Consider the following 18,999-nt stretch of genomic DNA (forward strand, 5'->3'; position numbering starts at 1 on the left):
TTGTGGAGGCTTAACAAATACTAAGGCTTCACGCCAAATGATTCCCTCTCAGGGGCCACTGACTAGTAGCAGGGATGGGCAGGAAGGAAGAGACCCTCCCTCAGTCTTCAGAAACAGGAGGAGGATGCAAGCCCTGGTGTGGTTAAGGGATTCAGAAGTCCAGGTAATCAGGTCTGGGCCCTCAAAAGGGAGTGCCTGCCCCTTGGGGTTCCTTGCTGGGTCAGCCTGAGTGTTCTGGGGGCATAGCTGATTCTTGGGTAATGGTAAACCTACATGACTTGGAATGTGAGCAATGAGTGTTGATGTGAAAAAGGAAATTTTAAATGTTAGCACTGGCTTTGGAAATCATAGTTATCTCTCAGTTACCAGCAATTTTAGTACTTAATGTTTAAAATAAGATCTAGAAGACCAGAGACACTAAGATTTAATGGAATGGACTAAGGACACTATGTCTAGAGTCTGGGTGTGACCCTGAGAGAGTGGCTCTCTATCTGGGCCTCAGTTTCTTCCTCTGTAAAATAAGAGAGTTGGTGCCTCCCAGCCCTGAGGACGTTCTAGGATTCTCTGCCTCCAAGCCAACTTCTTACTTTCTCACCCCAAGTTGGTAGGGGCGGGCAGGGAAACCTGAGGAGGGAGGGGAAGGGTGAGTCACAAATAGCTGTCGGGTTGGGCAGCAGACCCCACCCTCCCAGCCCTAGCCTTCGCCTGGACTAGCCCAGGTTACAGCCTCGAGGCTGGGATGGAGCAGGACAAAATTGGACTTGTTCCAGATTTTTAAGGCCCTGGACAACTGAAAATATCCCAGGAGCCTTTATGTCCAAGGTCCCAGCCCAGGGGTGTCCTTGGACCCTGATAGTCTACTTTCTATAGCCACCTCCTCACCCTCCCAGAGGCAAAATGCAGAATCCTGATATTACATGCCTGTGCCTGAGACATGACACAAGTGGGAAGGTATACAACTTGGGCTTCACTGCTGCTGGGAGTCCCTAGAATTTATGCCATCCTGGGTCCAAGGCAGCATTTTTCCTAATCTCCAGATATGTTTCTCTAGGTACCACCCTTGTATAATAATAATAACAACAATAATAATAGCTAATGTTTACTGAGTTCTTTCTCTGTGCCATGCAGTTTGCTAAGTATATTGCATGTATTACCTTATTTAACCCCCCCATGGTGACTGATTTCTCCAGGTAACCATTTTACTGATAAGAAAACAGGTTCAGGGAGATGAAATAACTCACCCAAGAGCTAGAATTCTTTTTTTTTTTTTTTTGGCCACGCTGCGTGGCATGTGGAATCTTAGTTCCCTGACCAGTGATCGAACCCACGCCCCTTGCATTGGAAGCGCGGAGTCTCAACCACTGGAACGCCAGGGAAGTCCCAAGAGCTAGAATTCTAATCCAAGCCTATCTAATTCAAAAGTCCAGGGGCCTCCCTGGTGGCGCAGTGGTTGAGAGTCCGCCTGCCAATGCAGGGGATACGGGTTCGTGCCCCGGTCCGGGAGGATCCCATATGCCGCGGAGCGGCTGGGCCCGTGAGCCATGGCCGCTGAGCCTGCGCATCCGGAGCCTGCGCATCCGGAGCCTGTGCTCCGCAACGGGAGAGGCCACAACAGTGAGAGGCCCGCGTACCGGAAAAAAAAAAAAAAAAAAAAAAAAAAGTCCATTCTTTTAACTTCTACTATATGCTACATGTAAGACTGGGGGGCTTGTGAAAAGACAGGCAGGAGAGAAGTATTCTCTCTTCTCTCCTGTTTGTCTCTTGTTTGCTCTCTCCCTGTCACTTTCCCTCTCAGATTCCATTTCCTAGAACCTTGGAGCCATCTAAGAATCCCCAGGGGTAATCAGAGAGGCTAATTAAGCCTTACAGACCCCATTAGCCATAAGACTATTATGTATTCATTAGATCTGTTGGCAGGAGAATTTAGATTATAGTCATTGAAAGGGCCAGATGGGTGGAGTCCTTTCTCCACAATATTAGTGTCTCAAAACCCCCTTCTAAGTGTTCCCAGAGAGCCTCCGGAACAGGAATGCTATACATGGAGGTGAGTGGCAGAGATGTCCCAAGGGCAGAGGTTACAGAGAAGTTTCTTGCACCATCAGAAAAGAAATTCTAGTAGACCCTAACTGCCTCCTTAAGCCTGCCCCAACCACCCTAAATAAGTGGGCGGAGGGGAGACAGAAGGTCAGGGCCTTGGATGGAGTACCACAATAAGTGCTTTTTAGCATCATTCATTCATTTAACAAATATTTATTTAGCACCTACTATATGTGCCCCACATTGTCTCATGTTCCCCTCACTGTCCAGATGGATACTCTGGCATCCCATTTAACCGCGTTTGGATTAAGAGTCCCCATAGGGCTTCCCTGGTGGCGCAGTGGTTGAGAGTCCGCCTGCCGATGCAGGGGACACGGGTTCGTGCCCCGGTCTGGGAAGATCCCACATGCCGCGGAGCGGCTGGGCCTGTGAGCCATGGCCGTTGAGCCTGCGCGTCCGGAGCCTGTGCTCTGCAATGGGAGAGGCCACAACAGTGAGAGGCCCACATACCGCAAAAAAAAAAAAAAAAGAGTCCCCATATATGACTCCCTAGCTTTATACAACTATTTGTACAACCAATATGGAGCACTTATAACATGATGGGCATTAGGTATTGGGGATACAGTGGTGAATAAGACTGATAAGTTCCTGCCCTGTGGGACTTACATTTTGGTAGGAAAAGACAAACAGTAAACAAAGAAGCAAATAAATGGGCAAGATATTCTCCAGTTGTGATAAGTTCTATGAAGGAAACAAAGGAGGGTGCTACGCAAAGGAGGGGGGGGGCTACCTTAGGACAGAATGATCAGGGAGGAGCTGGAGGAGCTTGGAGGAGCTGACATTTCAGCTTAGGCAAGAAGTCAGCTCTGCCAAGAGTGGGGAAGGGTGGTCCAGGCAGACAGAGCAGTAAGTCTCATGGCCCTGAGCAGGGAAGAACTTGGCATGCTTGAGGAACAGAAAGGAGGGCAGTGAGACTAGAAGGCAGTGTGTGAAGGGGACAGTGGAACAAGAGGAGGACAGAGAGGCGGTGGGGGAGGGGGTTGCACCACGAAGTTCTTGGGTTGGAGCCTTGGCTCCTCCACTTGTCACCTGCCTTGGGAAGTCTCAACCTCTCTGAGCTCCCGTTTCTTCATCTGTAGAATGGCTATACCAATAATTCCCTGTCTCATAGAATTTGATTTTACTTGTTAATACAATAACTACCATTCCTTGTAGGCCCTCTATACTCCAGGTGTTATACTAGGTACTTTTCATACATTATTTACTTAATCCTCACAACTATGAAAGATAGGTATCATTCTGCCATTTTATAGCTGTACTTTGCCCAAGTCACACAGTGGTAACACAGCTAAGAATGGAACCCAGATATGACTAACCCCAGTTTTGTTTGACTCCAAAGTGGTGTTGTACTATGCTAAGGTAAGATATTGTTATTGCTGTTATTGAATCCTCAAGGCAAGTTGCCCTCTGCAGCTTGGCCCCTGGGTCAGGGGTCAGCATGATCCACGTGATGGCTCCTCCTTGGTCCCTGGGTCCCATAGCTGAAAGTTGGGGCTCCCTAAACACTGCTGACCTAGCAGGGTGGAAGGAAGGCTCCCGCACTCAGCACAACCCTCCTGGAGCTGAGAAGCCAGGCAGATGCTCAGAGCCTTCTTCCCCTACCTTCTCCCCAATCTCTCGTGCCTGGGTCCCGCCCTTCCCCAGTAGAGCGCTGCGGGACGCAGACGAGGCGGGGCCGGGGCTGAGGACCTGGCTAGAGCTGGTTCTGTGTCGCGCGCGTCAGAAGCGCTAGAGGTCGTTGCGGGGCGTGGGTGGTTCTGGGAGTGGTAGCTAAGCGGGGCTGGGGACCGGGGCTGGAGGCGGAGCAAGATGGGGTCGTGGCTCGGGAGGCGTGCCGCCATCTCAGTGAGAACCACCGGAGGGCCAGGGCTGCGGGATGCGAAGGGAGATGGGACAGAGCTTAGGCCCGGCAGAGACTGCAGAGATTGGGGGGGAGGGAGAAAAAGTAGGAGCAGGCGAGGGACACACTCACAGAGACGCGTATAGCCTGGGAAAGAGGGTTGGGGGGCAGGGAGGTGAGGGATGGTCAGAGATGAGTCAAGACAGATTGGGGAAGAAATCAAAGAGCTGGAGAAGGATACAGAAATGTTGGAGAGAAAGTCAGGGATGAGTCAGAGAAACAGAGACAGAGGACAGACACTGTCAGGGAGAGACAGAGGAGAGGAACACAGGGAAAGGAAGAGACTTAGGGAGGGACTCAGAGACAAGAAAAGAACAGAAATAGTAGTAGGAGTGGAAAATGAACAGCGTGTACAGAAGCAAAGAGACCCAGACAGCTGGCCAGTCCTGCCACATGTTCTTGTCATCTTCCTCCAGAGCTACCCTTGTAAGCAGAGTTCCAGGAGCCAGAAGTACTACTACCAAGCTGCCTTCGTGTCCATCCTTAAGAAAAAAAGAAAGATGGCCAAGGAGAGGGGCCTAATAAGCCCCAGTGATTTTGCCCAGCTGCAAAAATACATGGAATGTGAGTCTTCCTCTCAGTCATTCAGTCCTGGAAACCTTGCCCTTAGACAATACCTCCTCCTCCTCATTCCCCCCAGTTCCCCCTCTTTTCCCCAGTGGCCTTGAGACAGGATGCTCCTGAGATATGCCTGGCTGGGAGCAGGAAGGGAGGGAAAAAGGAAGATGCCCGTGGTCTTAGCTCTCTACCCACCTTCTCTGAATCTTGACTGCCTGCACCAAATCTCAGAGAAGAGAGATAAAGAGGGCAACCACTTTGGAGGATATGAAATGTTTTTCTCTCTGTACTTCTGTGTTTCTTCTTGGAATTTCTTTTTCATCTCACTGGAATCTTCTTTCCTGTTGGATGTCTGGGGGGGGACTGTGGCAGAGGGCAGGGAGAGCTGAACCAGACTAATGCTCTCTTCACTCTCTTCACATCCTAGACTCCACCAGAAAGGTCAGTGATGTCCTAAAGCTCTTTGAGGATGGTGAAATGGCTGAATATCTCCAAGGAGATGTGAGTGGCAGCTGGGAAATCCTCTCCTTCACCAACTCCTCCCACCTTTGTTTTTGCTCCTCCATTGGGATGCCCAACTTCCAGGGATTATTCTGGGCCCAACCCTTGCTATCCTCTCTCCCCAGCATCCATTGTTACTGCAACTATTGCTTTAGGACAAAACAAGAGATTCTAGTAACTCAGGACTTAGCCCAATAAACCATACTCCTGCCTTGGATGCTTCTCAACTCTGCACTTATTGTCACTGTCCCCACCACTCCCAATTCAGTCCCCAACTCCCATCCTGCAGATCTCTCCAGGGTAATGCTTGCTCTCATCATAGGCCATTGGGTACGAAGGATTCCAGCAATTCCTGAAAATCTATCTGGAAGTGGATAATGTTCCCAGTCCCCTAAGCCTGGCACTGTTTCAATCCTTCCAGACTAGTTACTGCTTAGAAGAGACTGTAAAAGAAGGTATGGTCACGTAGGTGGGACTGGGCTGGGCCTCCTGAAGAAAAGTCAAATTAAGTGTGGGTCTTGGGGTGAGAGTTGAATTGAGTCACATGTTGGGGGCAGGGTGGTGGGAGGGAGAGGTAGAGGGTAGCCAGGCTTGCCTAGGAGCCAGAGGGAGGAAAGTTAAAGGGAAGAGTTGGAACAAAGGAAAAGAGAAGAGCCAGACTGGAGGGAGCCCCAACCTCAGGTCTGCTGTACTTTCTGTAACCAGATGTGGTGTGTCTCAGTGATGTCTCCTGCTACTTTTCCCTTCTGGAGGGTGGCCGGCCAGAAGACAAGCTAGAGTGTGAGTTACCATTCTGGACTGGGAGAGGGAAGGAAAGGTGAAGGGAGAGAGGGTATTCCCCAGCCTTCCTTCCCTCATTTTTCAGGATTCCTAAAGGCTGACAGGCCAGACAAAGGTGGGGCCAGAGAATGGACCCATTTCCTCTGTTTCCCCAGACTCCTTATACCTAACGCCATCCACCATAGTCACCCTAGTTCCCACGTCTTGTATATTTTCATACGGGGGACCCGGGATGGGATGTGGGGGGTGTGTATTGTCTCGCCTATCAGGTTCACCAAGGGTGGAATCCAGACCTGTTTCCCCTCTCTTTTTGTCTCCCATCTCAGTCCCAGCCCCAAGTCCTGGGCCCTTCATCCAAAAAGTCTCTCCTTATCTCTTTGTTTCCCCTGTATTCTGTTATGAATTCTTTGGGTATCCCTCACAAACTGACCCTGGCCCCCTAAAACACCCCACAGTCACCTTCAAGCTGTACGACACGGACAGAAATGGGATCCTGGACAGCTCAGTGAGTTGGGGGACCTGTATGCTGGGCAAGGGAATATGTGTCCATTTGTCTGTGCCCCCCCCTCCCAACTCTTCCAGGATCTTAAGAAGCAGAGGAAGCTAGAGGGAGAAGCTGAGTCTTTTAGGACTAAATCTGAGAGTAGGTCCCAAGCTCTTGACCCCAATAGAGGATGCTGGAGACACGACTTGGGGGCTCCCTTGCAAACACAGACACGTAGACATTCATTTACTTGGCAGAGACACCTGAGAATGAGAGGGGGTCTGTGGGTGGAACTCAGGAACCCTGATTTCTAGAGGAGGGTTTGGATGGTGGTAGTGAGGCAGGATATGGCGGTGACTCTTACCCTCTCGACCCTCAGGAAGTGGACAAAATCATCATACAGATGATGCGAGTGGCTGAATACCTGGATTGGGAGGTGTCTGAGCTGAGGCCGGTAAGGCAATTCTTCCTGCATGTCCCTTGTTATACCTGCTCCCTAGTGAGACCTTTATCTACCTCACCCCATCTCTGACAGGCAGCCTGGTGCCCTTGGCTAGGATGGCTAGGCTGGCTGTCCTAGGGGGCAGTGGAGAAGTGTCAGATCTGAGGGGTTACTCACACCAGAAGTCAGCCTTCCCACATTCTCTGCTCAGATTCTTCAGGAGATGATGAAAGAGATTGACTATGATGGAAGTGGCTCTGTCTCCCTAGCTGAGTGGCTCCGGGCTGGGGCCACCACCGTGCCACTGCTAGTGCTACTGGGTCTGGAGATGGTGAGTAGGAGAGACTTGTGAGGATGGGCAAAACAGTTGCCTTGGGTTGTACTTGCTAGAGGTTGGCACTCTAAGGGCTTAGACATTCCCCAGCATCTGTTGTGCCCTCCCAGACCCTGAAGGACAATGGGCAGCACATGTGGAGACCCAAGAGGTTCCCCCGACCAGTCTACTGCAACCTGTGCGAGTCGAGCATTGGTCTTGGCAAACAGGGGCTGACCTGTAACCGTGAGTGATGGGGCCTGGGAGTGTGGGAACAGAGGGGCAGCCCAGCTATCTGTGGGAACACGGCGCTCTGAACTTAGAGAGACCTGGCTTTGAATCCTGGGCTCTGCCAGTGACTGGTTATGTGACCTTGGGAAAGCCACATAACTTCTTTAAGCCTTAGTTTCTTCAACTGCGAATGAGGTAATTGTGAGCATTAAATAAGTTTGATGCAAGAAAAGTGCTTCATGTAGTGCGTGTACATACTATTAAGTCTGCAATAAAAATTAGGTATTATTATTGTTGTTGTTGTTATTGTTGCTGTTATATCTGGGCCTCCTTTACATCATCCAGCTCAGTTCCTGACACATGAATGGAGTGGGGTTGGGCATGCAGTAGCAATTGCTCTTTTAGGGGGAAGAGTGAGCAAAAGGCACAGGTCTTGGAGGTGAGCCCCCAGCCCAAACCTGAGTTCTGTACCACACCCTCACAGCAAGGGGTTATATGCCATGTTTCAGTGAGTGATGCTGTCTCACCTCCAGGTAAGGAAGAAATAGGGTAGAGGGGCTGCAGCTAAGCCTCTGACCTTCTTCACTCTTTTTTTTTTTTTTTTTTTTGACCTTCTTCACTCTTGCCCAGTCTGTAAATACGTCGTTCACGACCAGTGTGCCATGAAGGCCCTGCCCTGTGAAGTCAGCACCTATGCCAAGTCTCGGAAGGACATTGGTGTGAGTGACCCCACGCCCACCGGATCACCACCCACATCCTGGCCCTGGTCCTGGCTCTTGGCCCATTGCTGCCCTCAGGCCTTCCCGAGTCCCTGCTCAGACCCTTTCAGACAAGAGTTTGCCTTTCTCCCCAAGGTCCAATCACATGTGTGGGTGCGAGGAGGCTGTGAATCCGGACGCTGCGACCGCTGTCAGAAAAAGATCCGGATCTACCACAGTCTGGTTGGGCTGCATTGTGTGTGGTGCCACCTAGAGGTCAGTCCGGGAGCTATCCCTCCAGCCTTGCTTTGGGCCCCTCCCTAAGCTGCCCTCTCTGCCGGCCCCCTCCGGCACATCTCCCTTACACCCTTGGTTGCCCTACTCCCAAGGGCTCTCTTTCAGTAGCAGACCCCAAGCTGAGAGGTGACGGGGTTCCCTCCACAATCTCTCCGTGCCTGCCTTGTCTTTCAGATCCATGACGACTGCCTGCCAGCCATGGGCCACGAGTGTGACTGTGGGCTGCTCCGCGATCACATCCTGCGTCCATCTTCCATCTATCCCAGCGTCCTTGTGAGACCCCTGGACAGCGGCTGGGAGGGGACAGGAGTGCTTCCCCAATTCACACACGCACACAATGCCATTTAGAGCAGAGAGCCTATATTTTTAGGATTCAAGTCAGACTCTCATCTGTTTATGGATTCACACAATCCAGTTTTCCTTCCTTCTGCCTCCTTCCCTTCCTAGGCCTCTGGACAGGAGCGTAAAATTAGCAAAACAAACCAGAAGACTGTGGATGATTTAAATTTGAGCACCTCTGAGGCACTGCGGGTACAGGGCTGAGAGGCTTGGGATTCATGGTGGGGACCTCATGGGAGGGAATGAGGTGGGAAACCTGGGGACTGGTTCCTGCTCCCTGGGGGAGGGGAAAGCCACCTGGGGGGAATGCCAGCCCTCTGCTCCTGTCTCCGGGACCCATCTTAACTCTGACAAAATCCTGCTTTCCTTATCCTTGTTTTCTTCCCTCAATGCAGATTGACCCTGTTTCTAACACCCACCCACTTCTGGTCTTTGTCAACCCCAAGAGTGGTGGGAAGCAAGGGGAGAGGTGAGAAGAGCTCTACTAGGTCTTGTAAAATAGAGAGGGAAGATGGACAGAGGTTGGGAATCTGTGTGTATGCAGGGGACATACCTTGAGGACATCAAGAGAGTGGAGTACAGGGACTTCCCTGGCGGTCCGATGGTTAGGACTCCATGCTTCCACTGCAGGGGGCGGGGGTTCCATCCCTGGTGGGGAAACTAAGATCCTGCATGCTGCGCGGCACAGCCAAAAAAAAAAAAAAGAGAGAGAGAGAGTGGAGTACAGAATATCCATGCCATGCCCTGCCATGAGCTTTCCTTTTTCCCCACACAGGGTGCTTTGGAAATTCCAGTATCTACTAAACCCTCGACAGGTGTTCAACCTCCTAAAGGATGGTCCCGAGCCAGGGTGAGTATAGGTTAGGGGTTGTATCGCAGGGTTTGTGTGTGTCTGCCTATCTGTGTATGTTGGAAGAGAGCAGGAAAGAGTGCCTGTTGGGTGGGGAGGGCCAGGGGAAGCCCAAGAAACCAGACTTCAGAATGCTGCTTTTGCTGGGTATCCCTACCTCTGAATTCTCCAGCTCATCTCTGTTCTGCCCTCAAAGAATGGAGATATCAGTTTCTCCCTCACCACTAAGGAGTGGCTATAAGATTTCCCCATTGTACTTTTTCTCTACCCTTAATAGAAACAAGTCGTTTGACAAAGGGGAAGGGTGTTATAAGGAATGAGAGACAAGAAGTACTTACTCTGCCTGTCCAAGAGTTGGGTAGCCTCAGTCCAGTTATCCTTCCTCATCTTCTCTCTCACCTTTTGTCTCAGGCTCAGATTCTTCAGAGATGTTCCTGATTACCGGGTTTTGGTGTGTGGAGGAGATGGCACAGTAGGCTGGATTCTAGAGACCATTGGTCAGTGCAGGGAGCGGCTCCGGGCTGGGCCCAGGGGCAGTGGCCTTCCAGAGCTAACTCCCTTCATCCATCTCCTTACCTGCCTCCACAGACAAAGCCAACTTGCCTGTTGTGCCTCCTGTTGCTGTGTTGCCCCTGGGCACTGGAAATGATCTGGCTCGTTGCCTAAGATGGGGAGGAGGTAAGTGGTTAGAAATTGTTTTGCTGGGTAATGGGGGAGTTGGGTAGGTAGGGAAAGGCACACAGAGAAGGCATTTAGGCATCTGGTGAAGAAAAAGCCTTGACGGAAAAGAGAGGCACAGATGGGTGGGTCCCAAAGTGGATTGTCCCAAAGGAAGAGAGCTCTGGATGCAGCAAAGACTTGAAGGGTCAAGGATCACAGTCTGAACCTAGAAGGGTCAAGGGTGACAGTCCTCTTCCCTATAAACCTAAAAATATCCTTCTGTTTCTCCCAAGTCTTAGGGCTCAGAATCAAAGAATATGGAGGTAGAGAGAACAATGTGGGAATAAGGAAGGTTGTATAAGAGCTAAGCCAGATGCTGAGTGATGGAGCTAGCAGGGAGCTTGGCCATGATTCATTCATTTATTCAACCAATTACAGTTGACCCTTGAACAGCATGGTCTTGAACTGCACTGGTCCACTTACTGAGGATATTTTTCAGTAGTAAATACTACAGAACTACACAGTCCATGGTTGGTTGAATCCGCAGATGTGGAGAAACAGTGGATACGGAGGGCCAACTATAAGTTATACACTTATATTAACCCCCACGTTATTCAAGGGTCAGCTGTAATCAGGGGTCATTCATTCATTCATAATTTTTCCCATGTCTATTGCAACAGTCTCCTAGCTGCTCTCCCATTTCTAGTCTCTTTTTCCCTTCAAAGAGAAAGTTTGAAAGATGTAATTGGTAGATAAAGAGGTCAGTGTGGGGCAGATTGAAATTGTCCTGGAATTGAGGAAGTTGTCTTGGAATTAAGGCTCTTGGATTCAGAGTCCAGCTCTGAGATCTTACAGGAGATTATGGAATAGGAGGCTGCTAAGGAGAGCAAAAAGTATTCTAGGTGGAAGAAGTTGTGTAAGCCCAGAGGAGTCACCAAACAACATGATGGTGCATTTTGGAAAGCGAGTCATTCATTGTGACTGGGACATAGGGTGCACAGTGGGCAATGAGAAGAGGGAGGACTGAACTGAGCAGGGTCCAGAAAATGGAGGGTCATGAATGCTGTGGTGAGGAGTTTTTAACTTCATCCTGCCAGAGTTTGAAAACTGACAGCCCACAGAAATGATGTGTAGTGTTTTGTATTGTTTGTCTTGCAGTGTTTTGAATTTTTTTGACCTTGGTTATTTCTAAGAAGTGGGTCATGTATCCTTCAATTCACCACAATCCTCTTACCTCCCTGCCAGTCATTCACTTTACGTTTCTAGCCTCTGAGGCATTTGAATGTGCAATCCCTAAACCATGGGGGGCTCTGGAACTCATGAAAGATGTAACTAAAAGAAAAAATAGGTGTGTGTGTGTGTGTGTGTGTATGCATATATAATACTTTATATATATAAATTTTAGTTTGTATATAATAAAAATTACTTTTATATAAAATATTATTCCAGATAGGAGAAGTATCTCTGTATAATATAATTTAAATCTTGTATGTAAACATATGACCATTTGGGGGGGAGGCATGCTTAAATCCTCAACATCTGACTTTGTTTTCATTAACAGTATTAGACACTTTGAAATCATTAACTTTGAGTCTTCACTTTGTGTTTTGCAAATGAGACTCTCATAGCAGTTTCTGCTAATTCCATCTGAATCATGAAAATAATGACATAAATACAGCACTAATGAAAACTTGTGTTGATATTGAAAAAAATCCTAAGATTCGAAGGGGGATTGATGGAAGGAATACTGCTATGGGAGCTCTGTGGAGGATGGATTGGAGGAAGAAGGCAGGACCTCGATTGCAATAGTCTAGTCAAGAGATGATGAGCACAAAAAGCAAAGGCAGCACCACTGGAGTTATGGTGTAGAAGCCACAATACTTGGTAACTAATGGATGTGGAGGAAGGGGTAAAAACAAGTCTAAGACATTTTCTAAGTTTGTGGACTGAGCAGATGGGGATACCATTTATTAAAATAGGGAACATAGGGCTTCCCTGGTGGCTCAGTGGTTGAGAATCTGCCTGCCAATGCAGGGGACACGGGTTCGATCCCTGGTCCGGGAAGATCCCACATGCTGCGGAGCAGCTAAGCCCGTTCACCACAACTACAGAGCCTGCGCTCTAGAGCCCATGAGGCACAACTATGGAGCCCACGTGCCACAACTACTGAAGCCTGCGGGCCTAGAGCCCATGCTCCGTAACAAGAGAAGCCACCACAATGAGAAGCCGACGCACTGCAACGAAGAGTAGCCCTCGCTCGCCACAACTAGAGAAAGCCCGCGCGCAGCAACGAAGACCCAACTCAGCCAAAAATAAATAAATAAATAAATAAAATAAATAAATAAATAAAAATAGGGAATATAGGAGGAGGACCAGTTTAAGGAAGAAAGATAGATTTGGTTTTGGATGTATTGAGTTAAGGTATCAGTGGAGCACCTAGGTGGAGATGTGTGGTGGGTAGTCAGAAATTGATGTTAGGAATTTAGGAGAGAAGTCAAGGCTGAAGATATGTGTTTGAAAGTCAACTCCTAGGAGGTAATTGACATCCTCAGAGTAGATGAGTTACTCAGGGAAAGAGGTAAGAAGAGAAAGTGGATAAGGACAGCCAGATCCTGGTAAACACCCTATTTAAGGGTTGAACAGAAGAAGATGAATTATTAAAGGAGTCTGTATTAGTGTCCTCTTGCTGCTGTAACAAATCACCATGGTGCCTTAAAACAACACGAATGTATTATCTTAACAGTTCTTGAGGGCACAAATCCAAAATCATTTCCACTGCGCTAAAATCAAGATGCTGGCAGGGCTGTAGTTTTTCTAGAGGCTCTAGGGGAGAATCCCTTGCCTTGTCTTTTCCAGTTACTAGAGGCTACCTGCATTCCTTGGCTCATATCCGCCCCCCTTCCAACCAACAGTGTTATCCTTCCAAGCTCTGCTTCCGTTGTCAAATCTCCTTCCATGACTCTTCTTTCTTGTAGCCTTCTTTCACTTATTAGGAGCCCTGTGATTACATAGGGCCCAGCCAGATAATCCAGGATAATCTCCTCATCTTAAAATCCTTAATTTAATCACATCTGCATAGTCTCTTTCGCCATTTAAGGCAACATATGCACAGATTCTGGAGATTAGGTTGTGCACATCTCTGAAAGGCCATTGTTTTGCTTACCACAGAGACTAAGAAAAAACAGAACAGGTCCTCTGTAACTTTAGTGGTATTTTAGAGGCTGAGTGAGGAGTTTCATGTGTTAAAATGAGAGCTAAAGATATACTATTGGTTTTGGCAGGAATCACTGGCAATCTTTGCCAAAAGAGTTTCAGCAGGGTGGTATGGAGAAAGGCAAATTATAGCGGGTTGAACCATTGATGGAATGTGAGGAAGTGAAGACATTTTTCTTTTCTTTTCTTTTCTTTTTTTTTTGCTTCACCACGCAGAATGTGGGCTTTTAGTTCCCCAGCCAGGAGTTGAATCCGTGCCCCCTGCAGTGGAAGCGTGGAGTCTTAACCACTGGACCTCCAGGGAATTCCCTAACTAGTCCCATATTGATAGACATTTGGGTAGCATTCAGTTTTTGATTACACACCATACTGCAGTCTATCTCTGCACACAGATGTGAGAATTTCTCTAGAAGAGATTTCTAGGAGTGGAATTGCTGGCTCAAAGAGTATAAACATTTTACTAGTTATTTTATTGTTAAAAAATTACACAAGTAATGCATCAGTACATTTTCACTGTGAAAGGTTTTAAAAAGTAAAATGTGTGAGTCTTCACATACAGGTTTCCTCTTCCCTACCCCCTCACCAAATTCCATTTTCCTCCCCAGAGATAACCTACTGTTTCCTATTTGCACTCATTTTTCTGTTTTCACACACACACATAACTTTTAAACAAACATAAATAGGATCATACTACACACATTGTCCTGGGACTTCTTTTTTCATTGAATATGTCTTGGAGAACTTTCCATGATACTACATAGAGATTTCATTCTGATTTCAATAGCTGCACATTATTTCATAGCATGGATTTGGCATAATTTATATAACCTTCCCCTCCTGGTGGACATTTAGTTTTTTGCTGTTTTACAGAGTACCTCAGCAAAAATCCTTATACATCCATTTCTGTGGACTTTTGTTTCTGTAGGAGAAATTCCTAAAAGTGGAATTGCTGTGTCAGAGAATATGTTTTGATAAAATTTGATAACATTTTGGTAAAAGTTGCCAAATTGTCTTCCAAAAAATGAAATACCAATTTATGCTCCAACTAACAGCAAATGAAAGTGCCAGTTTATTCATAATCCCATTAGCGTTTGGTTTTCTCAGTCTCTTCATAGTTTGTCAATCTGATAGGCACAAAAAGTTAACTAATTTACAATTTTAATTTACGATTCTTTTAACTATTAGTAATATTGAGCATCTTTAATATGAATATTGGCCATTTGTATTTCTTCTGTGATTGGCTTGAGTTATTTGCCCATTTTTCTACTGACTTTTTAAAAAATATTTATTTATTTGGCTGCCTCCGGTCTTCGTTGCAGCATGTGGGATCTTTCCTCTCGGCGCTCGTTGCAGCGCGCGGGTTTCTCTCTAGTTGTGGCCTGCGGGTTTTCTCTCTCTTGCTGTGGTGCATGGGTTCCAGACCACGTGGGCTCTGTAGTTGAGGCGCACGAGCTCAGTAGCTGTGCTCAGGCTTAGTTGCCCCGTGGCATGTGGGATCTTAGTTCCCAGACCAGAGATTGAACCCGTGTCCCCTGCATTGGAAGGCGGATTCTTTACCACTGGACCACCAAGGAAGTCCCTACATTTTTTTTAATGTTATTTTTTTAAATTAAATTTATTTATTTTTGGCTGCGTTGGGTCTTTGTTGCTGCACGCGGGCTTTCTCTAGTTGTGGCAAGCAGGGGCCACTCATTGCAGTGCACGGGCTTCTCATTGTGGTGGCTTCTCTTGTTGCAGAGCACAGGCTCTAGGCGCATGGGCTTCAGTAGGCTCAGCAGTTGTGGCTCATGGGCTAAGAGCACAGGCTCAATAGTTGTGGTGCACGGGCTTAGTTGCTCCGCGGCATGTGGGATCTTCCCGAACCAGGGCTCGAACCTGTGTCCCCTGCATTGGCAGGCAAATTCTTAACCACTGCGCCACCAGGGAAGTCCCCCTGACTTTTTAAATATAGTGATTTGTAAGCACTTTTTGAATGTTCGAGACGTTAGTCTGTTATGTGTGCTGCAGATATTTTTTCCCAGTTTGTCTTTTATTTAGGTGTGTGTTTATTTAACTGTACAGAAGTTGTTTGTTTGCTTGGTTAGGTCTTTTTATTTTTTGTCAGAACTATTTCTTTTTTTTTTTTTTTTTTGTGGTACGCGGGCCTCTCACTGTTGTGGCCTCTCCCATTGCGGAGCACAGGCTCCGGACGCACAGGCTCCGGACGCACAGGCTCAGCGGCCATGGCTCACAGGCCTAACCGCTCTGTGGCATGTGGGATCTTCCTGGACTGGGGCATGAACCCGTGTCCCCTGCATCGGCAGGCAGACTCTCAACCACTGCGCCACCAGGGAAGCCCTGTCAGAACTATTTCTGTTTACTTTGTGGCAATTTTGAAAATTCCAAATATATTTGCTTTACTTCTGTTTGATTTCAGAAGTTTTTAATTTTCATATAATTGTATTTATCAGTCTTTTTCTTGTTTGGCTCTGAGTTTTGTATTATGCTTTAGAAAGGCCTTTTCCGCTCAAAGATTATAAAACATTCACTCATGTTTTCTGCTAGTACAAATTCTGCTTACATTTAAATTCTTTGACCCATCTTGAATTTATTTTAGTGTAAGGGGTGACTTCTACATCCAGTACCATTTACTGAATAATCTTTCTTTCTCCGTTTATTTAAAATGTTATGATATACTAAATTCCCACATATACTTGAGTCTATTTCTGGGCACTCTGTTCTTTACTATTGAACTTTTTATTCCAGTCACTGTACCAGTTATTACCCTGTTTTGATACCCTTGTTTTATACTGTGTTCTCTCTGGTAGAATGGGGAGAGGAAGCGTCAGAGAAAGAGAGAGATTATTCCCATTCATCACTTATCTTTTTCAGCACTTTTCATTTTCCTGGCTGTTTTCTTTACTCTTCCAAATGAACTTTGGCGTTATTGTTAGATGCACACACACATTGGGAACTTTCACCCTCCATGACAGTGACAGTGTGGAGAAAAGGGTCAGTAAGAGTCTGACCTTAAGATTGGTCCATGGGAGCCATGACTGAACACCCTCCCCTTTCACTGCTTAGGGCTTGGAGGATCTGCAGAACCAGGGCAGAGGATCCCTGGTAATCTGTGGATCTGGGAGCTGAGAGGAGGTCCGTCTGGGACCTGGGGTTCAGTGCTAACCTGTCTTCATACCATCCTTAGGGTATGAGGGACAGAATCTGGGGAAGATCCTCAAGGATTTAGAGACGAGTAAGGTGGTACACATGGATCGATGGTCTGTGGAGGTGATACCCCAACAAACTGAAGAAAAGAGTGACCCAGTCCCCTTTCAAATCATCAATAACTACTTCTCCATCGGTGTGGTCAGTGGAGTGGGGCATGGGGGGGACGGGAGGAAGTGGGGGTTAAGCAGGCAGAGGCTGGAGGAGGGCAGAAAAGGAAGGTAGAGGGTAAAGGAGCTGTGACACAGGGTAATCAGGAGTGGTGTGAGTTGCAAGAAAAGAATGTGGGACGAAAAAAAAAAAGGAATGTGGGACGTTTCACTCCCAAACTGGAGAGTTAAAGAGAGAGAGGGTTCTGTGCTGAGGAACAAGGCGGCCTCTGATCTCATATGCCCTGGACTCCCCAGGATGCCTCTATTGCTCACCGATTTCACATCATGCGGGAGAAATATCCTGAGAAGTTCAACAGCAGGTGAGGGAAAGGGGGTGGGTGTGGGCATACACAGTGGCAGGGACCACGTGGTGGCCAAGTTTGACTCAGTGCTTGGGCAGTGACACCTCTAGGAAGCCCCTCAACCAAGCTTCCCCGTTCCCCACGGGACTGCAGTTGGGAGGTTGATGCCCTTCCCTGTCACTTAGCCCACCTCTGCCAGCACTGTGTAATTTGTCCCCTCCGTCCTGGGCCTGGTGTTGGGGCCGACACAGAATGAAGAACAAGCTATGGTACTTCGAATTTGCCACTTCTGAATCCATCTTCTCAACGTGCAAAAAGCTGGAGGAATCTTTGACAGTTGAGGTGGGTGTGATGAGAGCCAACCCCACATCCTTTTTAGCCCCTTATATCTTAATTTCTCCCTCCACAGGAGCCCTCAGGAACTTCTCATATTCTTGAACCTATACTTTGACCTCCCCGCTCTCTAATCCCAATTTCCCAAGTTCTTAAGATACACCAGTCCCTACTTCCCTCCACCTCTTGCAAACCTCCAAATCCTAGTCTTCCCAGTGTGTTATTTAGGGAGCGGTCACGTCCATCGTGATGCCGTGAGGCAAGGATCTGTGCTCTCCTCCCCTCAGATCTGTGGGAAACCACTGGATCTGAGCAACCTGTCCCTAGAAGGCATCGCAGTTCTGAACATCCCGAGCACGCATGGCGGCTCCAATCTCTGGGGTGACACCAAGAGACCGCACAGCGATATCCATGGGATCAACCAGGCCTTAGGTGCTACAGCCAAAGTGATCACCGATCCTGATATCCTGAAAACCTGTGTACCAGGTAAGAGGAGCAGCCTTGGGAGCTGAGTGGGGGGAGGGCCTAAGGAGAAGGTGTGACTCTCTTTGGAGGAGCCCTGCTTCTACAAAACCTGTCTCTCTACTTCCCACCCCACCAGACCTAAGCGACAAGCGGCTGGAAGTAGTAGGGCTGGAGGGTGCAATTGAGATGGGCCAGATCTATACCAAGCTCAAGAATGCTGGACATCGGCTAGCCAAGTGCTCTGAGATCACCTTCCAGTAAGGAAAACTCAAGCTGGGGGCTCTGAGGGGAGGAGTGGGGCCAGGAAAGCAGAAGGGTATGGGAATGGTGGGGAGGGACTGTACCAGACCTTCCTCAGTAACAAAGGGTCTCAAGGCCAACCTAAGAACAGAGTTTTGGTACTCGGTTGATAAAGAAATTGCCACCAATCTGCCTTGACCTCACACAGCACCACAAAAACCCTCCCCATGCAAATTGATGGAGAACCCTGGATGCAGACACCCTGTACAGTGAGTATTGCCTATGCCTGCCAAAAACTGAACCCCCAGGCTCCGTGGATCCTAAATTTCCATTCCACAGCTTCTTTACTTCCTGCTGAGGCCTCAAGTTCCCCTGTGCACCCTTCCTCCCAAATCCTGATTTCTCAGCCCCTGGCCTTCCTACCATGGCCTCTTTAGGACCCTGGCAAACCACCCTGAACCCTACAGATTTTCCCCAAAATCTCTGCTTCTCCAGCCCCAAGGCACTAGGTCTTATCTCTGAATGCGCCTCCTTCCTTTCCAGATCAAGATTACCCACAGGAACCAGATGCCCATGCTCGTGGGCCCACCCCCCCGCTCCTCCAATTTCTTTGGCTTCTTATGCTGAGGGGGGACATCTCAGCCTCCAAGCCAGCCTTGAACCCACCTCCTTGTCCCTGGGCTCTAGTCCCTAGGCTCTGTATATTGCTGCCAAACCCCCCTGCCAGCTCAGGGGAGTGTTCCTTCACCCTCACAGTATTTATTATCCTGCACCACCTCCACTATTCCCCATGCACATGTGCACACACACACATACACACACATGTCACAAACAATACATTGAAAGTGCCTCATCTGAATAAAATGACTTTTTTTCCCACTGGGATATCTGTTAAGTAAGTGGTACACCTCCTTCCTTTATACCTCCACTCCTTTATTGA

The 18,999-nt window shown here is 48.0% G+C and overlaps 1 protein-coding gene across 3 annotated transcripts; it reads left to right on the forward strand.

Moving 5' to 3' along the window:
• Window positions 1-4,482: 4,482 nt before the first annotated feature.
• On the forward strand, window positions 4,483-18,948 carry DGKA (diacylglycerol kinase alpha; the record flags this gene model as incomplete). 3 transcript variants are annotated; one of them, XM_079714851.1, is made up of 23 exons in its annotated part: window positions 4,483-4,561; window positions 4,983-5,056; window positions 5,379-5,511; window positions 5,762-5,836; window positions 6,292-6,341; window positions 6,700-6,774; window positions 6,974-7,093; window positions 7,207-7,321; window positions 7,937-8,025; window positions 8,161-8,280; window positions 8,476-8,574; window positions 8,749-8,832; window positions 9,036-9,109; window positions 9,416-9,490; window positions 9,902-9,987; window positions 10,079-10,168; window positions 16,548-16,708; window positions 16,975-17,039; window positions 17,273-17,363; window positions 17,642-17,840; window positions 17,956-18,076; window positions 18,268-18,328; window positions 18,603-18,948. In XM_079714851.1, 23 exons carry the CDS (start codon window positions 4,498-4,500, stop codon window positions 18,684-18,686), a joined length of 2,205 nt encoding a protein of 734 aa, XP_079570977.1. In that variant the 3' UTR covers window positions 18,687-18,948. The 3 variants fall into 3 exon arrangements, with proteins under 3 accessions (XP_079570977.1, XP_079570978.1, XP_079570979.1); XM_079714852.1 differs by having other exon boundaries at window positions 4,498-4,561; window positions 6,724-6,774; XM_079714853.1 differs by lacking the exon at window positions 9,416-9,490 and having other exon boundaries at window positions 4,498-4,561.
• Between the last annotated feature and the right edge of the window lie 51 nt (window positions 18,949-18,999).

The sequence above is a fragment of the Hyperoodon ampullatus genome (assembly GCF_949752795.1).
Source record: "Hyperoodon ampullatus genome assembly, chromosome: 11".
NCBI lineage: Eukaryota > Metazoa > Chordata > Mammalia > Artiodactyla > Ziphiidae > Hyperoodon > Hyperoodon ampullatus.